This window comes from Rhincodon typus, chromosome 42 (assembly GCF_021869965.1).
Source record: "Rhincodon typus isolate 14 chromosome 42, sRhiTyp1.1, whole genome shotgun sequence".
NCBI classification, from domain to species: domain Eukaryota; kingdom Metazoa; phylum Chordata; class Chondrichthyes; order Orectolobiformes; family Rhincodontidae; genus Rhincodon; species Rhincodon typus.
In genome coordinates this window covers 632,222-645,353 of record NC_063373.1, presented here as the reverse complement: position 1 = coordinate 645,353, position 13,132 = coordinate 632,222, and the positions used below count along the sequence as shown (strand labels likewise).

The following is a 13,132-nucleotide window of genomic DNA, read 5'->3' as shown; positions in this document are numbered from 1 at the left end:
ACATCTGTCTTAGGCAAGGGCGATTTCAAGTACTGAGCAGATCTAAACTCTGCAGACCTGCCATATCTGATCATGAATGGTGGTGGACAAATAAACAACTCATTGGAGGAGGAGGCTCCACAAATATCCCCATCCTCAATGATGGAAGAGCCCAGCATATCAGTGCAAAAGACAAGGCTGAAGCTTTCACAACAATCTACAGCCAGAAGTGCCACTGGATGATTCATATTGGTCTCCTCCAGTGGTCCCCAACATTACAGATACCAGTCTTCAGCCAATTCAAATCACTCCACGTGATATCAGGAAATAGTTGGAAGCACTGCATTCTGCAAAGGCTATGGGCCCTGACAACATTCCAGCAATAGCACTGAAGACTTGTGCTCCAGAACTTGCTGCTCCCCTAGACAAGCTGTTCCAGTACAGTTACAACACTGGTATCTACCCAACAACATGGAAACTTGCCCAGGTATGTCCTGTACATAAAAAGCAGGACAAATCCAATCCCGGCCATTTACTGCCCCATCAGTCTCCTCTCGATCATCAGTAAAGTGATGGAAGGTGTCACTAACAGTGTTATCAAGCCGCACCTGCTCAGTGATAACCTGCTCAGCGACGCCCAGTTTGGATTCTTCCAGGGCCACTCAGCTCCTGACCTCATTACAGCCTTGGTTCAAACGAGTAAGAACAGCCAAAATCCAGAGGTGAGGTGAGAGTTACAGCCCTTGGTATCAAGGCTGCATTCAACCGAGTGTGGCATCAAAGAACCCTAGCGAAACCCTAGATTCAATTGGTAGAACCAAAAAATGTGAAGCTGGAAAAGCACAGCAGGTCAGACAGCAGGAAGGTCAATGTATAAGGTTGGAACCCTTCTCCAAGACTCAATGGATATCTAGGTCAAAATGTCCGCTGGTTGGAGTCAGGCCAAACAAGTAGGAAGGTCGTTGTGGTTATTGGAGTTCGGTCATCTCAGCTTCAGGACACCTCTGCAGGCGTTCCTCAGGGTAGTGTCCTAGGCCCAACCATCTTCAGCTGCTTCATCAACGACCTTCCCTCCATCATAAGGTCAGAATTGGGGATGCTCACCGATGATTGCACAATGTTCAACACCATTCGCAACTCCTCAGATACTGAAGCAGTCCATGTCCAAAGAAAATAAGACCTGGACAATATCCAAGCTTGGGCTGAAACGTGACACACAAATGCCAATAAGAGAAGATCCAACCTTTGCCTCGTGACATTCAATGGTGGTCCCATCACTGAATTTCCCCAGTATCAATATCTTTGAGGGTGGGGTGGGGTTTACCATTAACCAGAAACTCAACTCGAACCAGGTATATAATAAGGTGGCTACAAGAGCAGGTCAGAGGCTGGGAATACAGCAGCAGGTGACTCACCTTCTGACTCCCCAAAGCCTGTCCACCATCGACAAGGCATAAGTCAGGACTGTGATGGAAAACTCCCCAGTCGTAATGTGCTTCAGATTTGGAGGGGCTAAGAGGAATATCTTATTCATCCAGAGGGTGGTGGGAATCTGGAAGTCACTGCCTGGAATGATGGCGGAGGCAGGAACCCTCATATCAAGGAAGAAGTATTTAGATGTGAACTTGGGCCAAGTGTTGGAAAATGTGATTTGATTGATTAGGATGTGTTATTGACTGGCATGGAGGCAATGGGCAGAAGGGCCTACTTTTGAGCTGAAGACCTCTCTGATGACGATAGTGCAGAGTCGGATGTGAAGTCACAGGGAGGGCCCAGGGTAGGAAATGAAGCCGCCTGATCGATAATGTTGTCGCAGGGAGCAAGTAAAGTCAATCTTATGGCACAGCGACCCTTCTTCAGAAATGACTGCAGCCAGGGAAAGGTCAGTATGTACCCTCGAGAATCTATGGGGGCAGTGGGAAGGCTTAAACGCTGGGTGGAGTTGGAACCCAGATAAAGAGGACAGACAAAGGAATGGCTAAATGCCTGCCTGAGAAAATATTCAACACACCACCGTGATCTCTGGCCAACAAGTCTCTCTTGGACTTGCTGCGCAAGCTGGAAGCACGGTGTCTCATTTTACACTTACGAACCCTCTACCCTTCTGGACACAAAATTTAGTGCCTCAGAACCTTCTCCCATGTCTTCATCCCAACCCCCAACCCCTCACACCAGGCTTTGTCATCACGTGGAGTGTAACTGCACATCCCTACACTAACCTAGGCAATTGCACTCAGATACAATCACTGGCTCACTGACCCACCCTGGTAATAACATGGACAATTACACTCACTGATACACACACACTCACTCTCGGATCACTCACACAGAAGCACAAACAATTACACTCACACACACACTGGCACATGCACATAAACACATTTGCACACAGACTCTCATTCACCGTCTCTCGCTGGTACATTCACACACAGTCAATTACCTCACACTCGCGCTCAATCGCTGACACACACGCACATTTACACTCACTCTCACTTACTCACAGACACACACAAAGATGGATAATTACAGTCACACTAACTCTTTTGCTCACAAATGAACATCTAGTGATGATGCTAGGAATCCTGCAGCGAGTAACTCCCCTCCTGACTCCTCAAAGCCTGTCCCCCCATCGACAAGTCACAAGGCAGGAATGGGGAGGGAATACTCCCCACTTGCCCCTGGATGGGGTGCGCCTCCAACAACACTCGAGAAGCTCGACACCATCCAGGGGCAAAGCAGCCCCCGCTCGATTGGCACCACATCCACAAACATCCCACTCCATCCAGCACCGATGCTCAGTGAAAGCAGGGTGTACTGCCTACAAGATGTACTGCAGGAATTCACTTTAAGATCCTCAGAAAGAACCTTTCAAGCCCACAACCACTTCCATCCAGAAGGACAAGGGGCAGCAGATACATGGAAACACCAGCCCCCTGCAAGTTCCCCCCACTCCGAGTCACTCCCCATCCCGACTTGGAAATATATCGGCCGTTCCTTCAGTCTGGCTGGGTCCGAATCCCTGGAATTCCCTCCCTGAGGGACACTGTGGGTTTACCCTACAGCACATGGACTGCAGCGGTTCAAGAAGGCAGCTCACCCCCACCTTCTCAAGGGGTGGGGGTGCGGGGGGCTAGGCACAGGAAGTAAAATGCCAGCCAGCGAGGTCCACATCCCACAAATCAGCAAAAACGTGTGCAAATTGCCATGAGTTTGTTGTACAAACGAACGTGAGTTTATTAAACAGATGAAGCCTTTCCCTGACAATGTGGCAAGGGATATGATGTGTATGTGTGTGTGAGGGTCTCTATATGTATGTCTCTGTGTATCTGTGTCTGTATATGTGTGTCTATATATGTATTTATCTCTGTTTCTCTCATTGTTTGTGTGTGTGTGTGTGTGTGTGTGTGTCAATTTCTGTAGTTTCTATCTGTGTGTGTGTGTGTGTCTGTCTGTCTGTCTGTGTGTGTGTGTCTGTGTGTATATGTGTGTGTGCGTGTGTGTCTGTGTATGTGTCTGTGTGTGTGTCTGTGTGTGTGTGTGACCAATGGGACGTGCTTTGCCCTAGATTAAAATGTGACACATCAAAGGCTCAGTCTCTCTCTCTCTCTCTCACACACACACACACACACACTCATACACACACTCATACACAGACACACACACTCGCATGCCTCCTGCGTTTAAAGTGATACAATGTCACCCTCTGCTGGCCTCGTCATGCCACTGCAGTTTCCTGTTTTCCTCCCCCCCACTAGACAGCATCAAAACCTGTAAATCTCTCAGGTTGCACAGCTGTTTCCTTCTTCAAAAAAAAAGCCAGGCCTCTCTCCCCAGGGACATTAGGCTCCATATGGCAAAAACGAAAGCTCTCATGTCTCTCAACTTTATTTTAGTGGCATTCTGCGCTTCATATTAATTGGCCATCAAGAATATGGACTGTCAACAGCTTCTTCCTTTCTCCTCCTAAAGGCTACTAATCTTCTCTTCCCTGTTAATCTACATAATCCCGTTTCTCCAGATTTTTTGAGGTGATTGTGGTCAGCGGTGTAAACGGAAGTATAAAGGTAAGAGATATTGATCAATCGCCCATCGCATTAATCACTCAGTCCTCTGGTACAAACTCGGTGGGTGGGATGCCCTATTTCTGCTCCTATCTCTGCCGGCCTTATGGGTTTTGAATTTTTTTTTAGAACACAGGAGAGCAGAGCTGGCTTAATAACTGACAATGTGCAAGATACATAGGGTGAGGTTTCAGCTCTAAGGACATCTAAGGTTTGGGGTGATCGAAAACAAAATCGAGATGAGGCCATTCGGCCCTTCTTGGGGAGAGGGCCACATTTGAGGTAACGCCTGCTGACTTTCTACAGAGCTTCCTAAGGTCTGACTTTTGGTCATATCGTCCTTAATACCGAAATCGTTTCGTTGAGATCACCGCAGACCACAGCTTCTGGTTGTTCGCACTCCCTCCATTTATCCTGTCACACCCCCTCCCCCATAGGAATGCAAAAGTCATGGAGTGAGCCTCTTAATGAGGGAAATGTATGAACCTGGCTTCAACGAGGGGGAGGGAGGGCGAAACATTCCATCCTGGAGTCACATTAAGCCCCCCCCCAACCCACCACCAACAGGAAGAATGTCTGCATGTTCCACTCAACCCCCCCTCACATTTCTCCTGGTCACAGTGGGCAGATCCCCAATGGATCCTGAAGCTTAATTGAACAGTATTGTACTGGAACGTGGAGTGAATGGATGTGAGTGAAAACAGCAAATGCACTAACATTGATAAAGACGCACAAAATCCTAACACAAACATGTAAACACTACATTTTTATCGATGAACCCCAACCTGCATTGTGCATCATCCCTTACAGACACGTTCCCAGTTCATCGACAATGTGGTGATGGAGGGAACATTTTCATTCAGTAAATAGTGAGACAGAGTCATAGACTATTGCAGAGCTGGGTAGAGTGCTTGTGGATTGGGAGCAGGATGTTACAATTTGGCGTTTGCAAAACGTTCTGGGGGGAAAGCAGTGCATGGTCCTTTCAAAAGATGATGTGTTTTTTTCGTGCTTAGAGATTCAAAAGCAAAAGGATGTCTGTGTGTAGCTTGTGGGTTTGCAGGCGCACGGAGAGCCCTTGAATTAAAACATTTGTATCAAAAGGCCACACGGTTAGCAGGCCAAGCAGTTGTTTTGTTTTTGCGATCAAGACAACATGTTTTGAAGTTAGCGTAGAGCTGGAGGAACACAGCAGGCCGGGCAGCATCAGAGGAACAGGAAAGCTGACGTTTCAGGTCAGGACCCTTTATGAAGTTAGCCGACCAATTTGAACCAGGCACTTCGACACCAAAAAAAAATTAAATTTAAATCTGATGGTTTTGACAACAAAGGACCAATCCTACTGTAAGAAATATTGATATGTCATCAAGGGTATAAAAGAAGGGGCAGTTAGGCAAAGATGGGAGTGTTAACTGCCATCTGCCAGAGTTAACAGCTCTCAGCTCTCAAGAGAGAATCGCTGGCTCTCACAGTCTTCTCGAAGCATTAGAGAAAGCACCATCTAACTCAAAGGTACCAACGGCACAACTAATGAATATTGCTGACATAAGAATTGATGGAGAAGGCACAGACCATTCCGAAAGACGCATAAAGTGGCTGTAATTTCAAGAGACTAAATATCTTTTTTGTTTTTATTTTATGTAAGTGGGACTTATTTTTATTGGAGCAGCATACTATTAGAATCTTCTTTTATTTGGGAATAGTTAGTAGTTAGAAGGGACTTATTCAGTTTGTTAATAATTTAGTTGATTTTTCAAACTTAGACTTAGATAAATAAATTGTTACTTTTGATTGTAAAGTGAGTGCCAGTGGTTTATTCTATTTAACCTCTATAAGTTGCTGAAAGGCAGGTTACATCACTTTTCACACTCGTTTTACAGGTCATAGGGCGAGATGCTCCTCTTCAGATGCTTCAGTTTTAGCTCTTAGAGGGGGGAGTCAACTTCTACTTTATAACTTGGAGTCATAGAGATGTACAGCATGGAAACAGACCCTTTGCACAAACTCATCCATGCCAAACAGATATCCTAGATTAGTCTAGTCCCATTTTCCAGCATTTGGCCGATCTCCCTCTAAACCCTTCCTATTCATGTACCAGATGCCTTTTAAATGTTGTAATTGTACCAGCCTCCACCACTTCCTTTGGCAACTCATTCCATACACACACCGCCCTCTGCGTAAAAAAGTCGTCCCTTAGATCCCTTTTAAATCTTTCGCCTCTCACCTTAAACGTACGCCCCTCTAGATTTGGACTTCCTCACACCAGGGAAATGACCTTGTTTATTTACCTTATCCATGTCCCTCATGATTTTATAAACCGCTATAAAGTTATCCCTCAGCCTCTGACTCCAAAGAAAATAGCCCCAGCCTATTCAGCCTGTCCCTATATCACAAACCCTCCAATCTCGGGCAACATCCTTGTAAATCTTTTCTGGACCCTTTCAAGTTTCATTACATCCTTCCTACAGCAGGGAGACCAGAATTGAACGCATTATTCCAAAAGTGGCCTAACCAATGTCCTGCACAGCTGCAACATGACCCTCCCAACTCCTATACTCAATGCACTGACCAATACAAGCACTTCCAGGCCCAGGAAGGTTTTGTCCCTGAGGAAGGGCAATTTTCTGACTGTATTATAGCATTGCAACAGAAATTTACTGAGTGCAACAGGGCTTCCTACATCCCATCATATCATCTACTTTGCCATCTGCATTGTGTGAATGATATTTAAAACATTGGGAGACAGGATATAATGTGGTGAGATGTGATTTACGTTTGTAAGAAAAAGCAGAATGTTTCTGTTTAAGATGGTGAGAAACTATGAAGCATTATTATCCAGGGTTTTCGGTTGATCTTGTACACAAAGATCAGAAAGTTAACATAGCCAATACTGAGGAGGACAAATGATAAATTGCCAGTTATTGCCAGGAGATTGTATGAGGAATGTGAGGAAGTCTTGCTGTAAATCTCTCTGAGGCAGATTTTCCTTCTTGCTGAAGATATTACTATCCCTTTGGAGTTCCTGTTTCACACAAACACACACACACTCACTCACTCACTCCTTCACAGTCTCACTCAATCCCTCAGTCACACTTACTCCCTCATAGTCACACACACTCTGTCATAGTCACACTCTCTCCCTCAGAGTCTCACACATTCCCTCACAGTCACACTCACTGCTTCACAGTAACACTACCTCACAGTCACTCTGTCTCACACACACTCACTCCCAGTCACACTCACTCCCACACAAAAACTCACTCCTCACAGTCACACTCACTCCCTCAGTCTCTCTCTCTCACGCACACACTCCTTCGGTCACACCCACTACCTCACACACACATTCCCTCACAGTCACACACTGCTTCACAGTAACACTAGCTCACAGTCACTCTCTCTCACACACACTCACTCCCAGTCATACTCACTCCCACACAAAAACTCACTCCTCACAGTCACACTCACACTCACTGCCTCAGTCTCTCTGTCTCACGCACACACTCCTTCGGTCACACCCACTACCTCACACACACATTCCCTCACAGTAACACTCACTCCCATAGTCACATTCACTCCCTCACAGTCAACTCACTCCCTCAGTCACGCTCACTCCCTCACAGTCACACCCACTCCCTCATACACACAATCCTCACTCAGTCATTCTCACACATACACACACACACACACACACACACTTCCTTATGGTCACACTCACTTCCTCCCTCACAGTCACACTCGCTCTCTTACACACACACACACTCTCGATCCCTCACACCTCAAAGGCACCCTCAAACACAAATTGTGTACAAAGGGTGAGGTGTGTTTTAATCTGCAAGCCAGGACAAGAGATTCAGAAGGTGTCAAGTCAGTCAGTCACCCATTTTAGCGTGGTTCATAGCAGCTGCTTTATGTGAGCATTGACTTTATAAACAGGGAAAGGCAAGACAGAGTGGGGGACTCGGGGAATCTGTGCGTATCTGAGTGCAGCAAAGATTCACCGGAATAATAGCTTGACTGAAAGGGTTCAATGGCAGTGGATTTAAATGACACAATCCCGGGATTGTATGCCTGAAGGATCTCAAGTGATTGAAGTTTTCAACAGAATAATGGAAGCCATTGGGCTAGAGAGAGAGAAAGGTGGTGGAGGGGACACATTCCTTCCCATTCACGCCTGAACTTAAAGCCACTTTGCTTCCCTATTTCTCTTTTTCCGTCAGCAACTGCTTTGTCTCTTTCGCCCTGACCCTCTATACCAAACGTAGCCCCCTCCTCCACCTCTGCCTGAAGAGTATTGTTTTAAAAAGCCATTTTCCGACATTTTTCAGCTTTGGAGAAATCACAGTGGACTGGAAGCATTAACCGTGCTTTCTCGCCACACAGACTTGGGAGAGTTTGATTGTTTTATTTATTGTCGAGCGTACCTTGTTACGTAACACAGTGAGAAGTGTTGTAAGAGTGTCTCTGCAGTAGATTTCCTGCACACTCTGTCTCAGACACACACACACATAATTTTATTTAAATGAAAGACATCTCCAGACCTCAGAGCTAAGTGGCATCTGACTTGTATTTGTTTGTAAAAGCAGCAGGAGCTAGGAAAAACTATTCGAGCCAACAAATTAAGGAATGAGAAATAAAATGCGGAAGGGGGAATTTGTGGGAATGAAATAACTGGCAGAGAGAAAATCTTCTGTAAAAAGGGCAGAATTGTAGACCAGCTTAGAAAGCGCGTAGGTTAGGGACAATCGCACAGAAATAGGTGCAGTATGGTGTAATATAAAACGAGACAGAAATGGCACTGGGTATGTGTGAGCATGGCAATAATTGCAGGGCAGAGTAATCGCAAAGGAGATGGCATTAGGGATAACACAGTGTGTGGAGCTGGAGGAACACACCAGGCCAGGCAGCATCAGAGGAGCAGGAAAGCTGACGTTTCGGGTCGGGACCCTTCTTCAGAACCTCGGCGATCACTGGATAGGCCAGCAACTTGCCACCCTGTCCCTAATTGCCCACAGCGCTGGGAGTCTAGACCTGCGACACTGGTGTCCCCAGTGAGAAATCACCTTGTTCACTCAGACTGAAAAAAAAATCATCTATCAAGCCAGCTTTCAATCTGGGATCGGACTTGTCTGGTTACAAAATCATTAAAGCGACTGATGGAAAAGATCAATGGCCAAGGGTTTGAACATGCAGTTCAATTCCTAAAGAAGGGACTATGAGGATCATATCTTTGTTGTTAAGTTTATTCCGTACTTTTGATTGTCAACTTAATTGGGGAGAGGATTATCTTTCTTACTTCTTAGCAGCAAGCTACGAACGCTCATTGTAAGTGTTGTTTACGCTGTTGCCCCTTCAACCAGCAGAAGTGGAGAGCTGCAGACGAACCGGCACCAAGGTGTTTGTACAAAAGTGAGATTCGTCTGGCAACACGTAGCTGACTGGTCCGCACAGCGATGATCTGTTGCCGATGATAAAGGCCTTTCTGCCCGCCAACAGCCGCACGTTTGGCTACCTGGGAGCCGATCAGCTGTCAAGCACCAATCGGGTCTCTGGGAAAACAAGTCACTGTCTTCGTCCCCCTGCCCCCAACGTACACAGCTGAAGAAAACGTGTTTGTATTTCCTTACCGCGAGCTGGCCTTTCAACCAATAAAGGCAGAGACTTTGCAAACCGTGAACTGGTCACTCTGTGCCTCCTGCGAGCGAGTGAATGAACCGGAGAGGAGAGACTGAGAAGTGCCAAATCCTGACAGACCGATAGAAGCACCTCAGCGAACCCTGTGGACAGGGACGACCCCCCACCGCCTCCCCTGCACTGAACATCCTTTCCCTCCCTTTCCTGTAACACCAATGGTTTTGTGTCTGTCTCTATGTGTGGAAGGAAAAGGTTGTAAAAGGGTCCAAGCTATAACTAGCTATAACAGTTTTGTACATCTTTAACTTCCCTTACGATCCTGTGGATATTAGGGCGTGATTCCCAGTGCACTAACCCCAGGGAGGAGGGACAGGAGATGGGTTTTTTTAAAACTGGGACGTCTTCAGACCATCAGAGCGTGAAAGAAGGATGAAGCAGTCGTTAGCAGTCCACGTGAGCAGGGCTGCAAGAGTGACGCAGCCCCCCACCCCTCCCCTTGTCAGCTAACCCTTCAAATTCCCCGAGAGCGGGAAGAGATACCCCTAGTCCTGCGGCTTCCCGAGGCACCGGCGACTTTACACGCGACGGAGGCCGGACAGTCGAAGGTGGGGGGGATGGGGAGGTAAGTTCAGCAGTGCTGTGGCGAGGGGAGAGGGCGAGGGGTTCACTTTGCAAACAGCGGTGGGAGAAACGGATTTCAAATACAACCACAAAAAGCAAAACATCTCAGCCACAAAACTCAAAAGCTCTATTGTTTTCCACGCGCGTGTACAAACCCTTCCGTTGCCGACGCTACCTCGTCGACCGAACGTAGGAAAAGGGTAACACTTTGAAAACGAAAGCGACACAGGAACGTGAAGGAGGGGTTTCAGACAAACCGTACCATTGATCAGGTCCATCGGAATGAAAGGACGGAGGCCCCCAAAATCCAAAACTGCAGGAGCTCACAAACATCGATGGCAATGGCTTGATAGTTCGATGTGGCGCTGAGTTTGGGGGGGGGGGGGGCGGGGGGGGGGGTCGAGGGGGCTGCTCAGGCCACAGGGAGGGGGGCAAGAGTGAGAGCAAACAATTCCGATGACAGACAGTGAGGGGAGAACGCCGGCTCTCAACCTCGGACAATTGAGGAAATCTTCCGGGATCTTCCTGTTCGGAGGCCCGACACGCAGCATTCGCTGTGACTAGTACGGTGCAGGAAATCAAGGCAGGCCACAGCACAGGGCGATCCCAATCACAGCACGGGAGGGTTACTGTGCATCTTGCAGCCGGCAGGGACAGTAGTGCAGAGTGAGACACAAGGATCAGCGGGGAGGGTGGGGGCAGCCGGTACCCTCCCACGCGTAATTTATTCCCTGGTATCGGAGCGGCCGCCCCGCAGAGGTTTCAGAGCGAAAGGGTTCGGCTGAAGGTTCACGGCAGCATCTGGAATCGAAGGGGCTGCTGCTCCCGGGGTCACAGGCTCCCAACGCTGACCGTGCAGTGACCAGGAAGTGATATCCTTTCACGTCCAGTGACAGGAGCCTTTCAGGCATTTACAAGGCTTCCTCTACTGTTTTCACACTGAAAGTAAAGCTCTCGCTACAGTGGGGTTAGATACAGAGTACAGTATCACTCTACACACTGTCCCCATCAAACAGTCTCCAGACAGAGACACACCAGCCCCCCACCAACCTCACTGCCCTCTGACCCCCGACCTCGCCATCCTGACTTTTGACCTCGCCATCCCCTGACGCCTGACCTCACCATCCCCCCCCACCCTCCCCCGACCTCACCACCCTCTGAACCCCCGGCCCCACCACCCTCTGAACCCCCGGCCCCACCACCCTCTGAACCCCCGGCCCCACCACCCTCTGAACCCCCGGCCCCACCAATTTGACGCCTTGATCTCATCACCCTCTGACCCCTGACCTCACCATCCTCTGAACCCCGACCTCACCAATTTGACCCCTTGATCTCATCACCCTCTGACCCCCGACCTCACTGTCCTCTGAACCCCAATCTCACCATACACCCAACCTTGACCTTATGACCTTATGACCCTCTGACCCCCACCCCCCAGCCTAAGGGAGCCTGGGTTCAGGACACGATGCTCTTCAAAGCTGCTTGGAGCTCGGGGTAGAGGTACCTGTACCCGGTCTGCAGGGTTCTCCTGGGTATAACCCTCTGACCCTCCAGCAGCAGAACCGCCCGCTCGGCGCCCAGCAGGGTCTGCAGTACAAAGCTGGGCACCGGGGGCATCACCGAGGGCCGGGACAGGCTCTGTGCCAGCGCCCTGGCAAACTCCCCGTTGGTGTTCTGGGCCGGGGCCACTCCATTCAAGACCCCCAGGACCCGCTCGTTCTCCAGAGCATGGGCAAGGATCCCACTCAGATCATCCACATGGATCCACGGCATGGCCTGTTGGCCAGAGCCTATCGCTCCACCCAGTCCCAGCCAGAACGGCCACACCATCAGCTTCATCGCACCACCATCCTTTCCCAGTACCACTCCTGGGGGTGACAGAGAGACAGGGTTAGAGGGAGCTCCCACCACGATGGGGCATGAGAGTAAGAGTGTTAGAGGGAGCTCTTACGATGATGGGGCGTGAGAGAGAGAGACACAGAGAGAGAGAGGGTTAGAGGGAGATCCCACCACGATGGGGCGAGAGAGAGAAACACAGACGGGGGGGGGGGGGAAGGGGGGGGGAGAGACAACCCACGAGGGGGGGGCAGGAGAGAGAGAGAGACACAGAGAGAGAGAGAGAGAGAGAGAGAGAAGGGGAGAGAGTTAGAGGGAGATCCCACCACGATGGGGCGTGAGAGAGACACAGGGAGAGAGCGCGAGAGAGAGGGAGCTCTCACCACAATGGGGCATGGGAGAGAGAGAGAGAGAGAGACAGAGAGAGACAGACAGACAGAGTGAGAGTGAGAGTGAGAGTGAGAGAGAGAGAGAGAGAGAGAGAGAGGGTTAGAGGGAGCTCTCAACACGATGGGGCATGAGAGAGAGAGAGAGAGACAGAGTGAAGGACAGAGAGAGAGAGAGAGAGACAGACAGAGTGAGAGAGTGAGAGAGAGAGAGACAGAGAGAGACACAGACATGGGGAGAGGGTTAGAGGGAGATCCCACCACGATGGGGCGTGAGAGAGACACAGAGAGAGCGCGCGAGAGAGAGCGCGTGAGAGAGAGCTCTCACCACAATGGGGCATGGGAGAGAGAGAGACACAGACAGAGAGAGAGAGAGACAGACAGAGTGAGAGAGAGAGAGAGGGAGAGGGTTGGAGGGAGCTCTCACCACAATGGGGCATGAGAGAGAGAGACAGAGCAAAGGACAGAGAGAGAGAGAGAGAGAGAGAGAGACAGTGAAATGGAGAGAGAAAACAAAGCAGCGAAATGGAGAGACAGAGAGACACAGAGACACTTAGATGGAGAGGGAGAATGAGACAGTGAAATGGAGAGAGAGAGTGTCAGATAAATGGGGAGAAC

General features: G+C 49.0%; 1 protein-coding gene across 1 annotated transcript in view; it reads right to left on the bottom strand.

Annotated features, from left to right (window-relative positions):
* Window positions 1–11,539: 11,539 nt before the first annotated feature.
* sdr39u1 (short chain dehydrogenase/reductase family 39U, member 1) overlaps window positions 11,540–13,132 on the bottom strand; it is a 6,724-nt gene continuing 5,131 nt past the window's right edge. Inside the window, exon 3 of the mRNA XM_048619054.1 lies at window positions 11,540–12,175. Coding sequence (XP_048475011.1) covers window positions 11,748–12,175 — 428 coding nt within the window. The 3' untranslated portion in view covers window positions 11,540–11,747. The remainder of the gene's footprint in view (window positions 12,176–13,132) is intronic.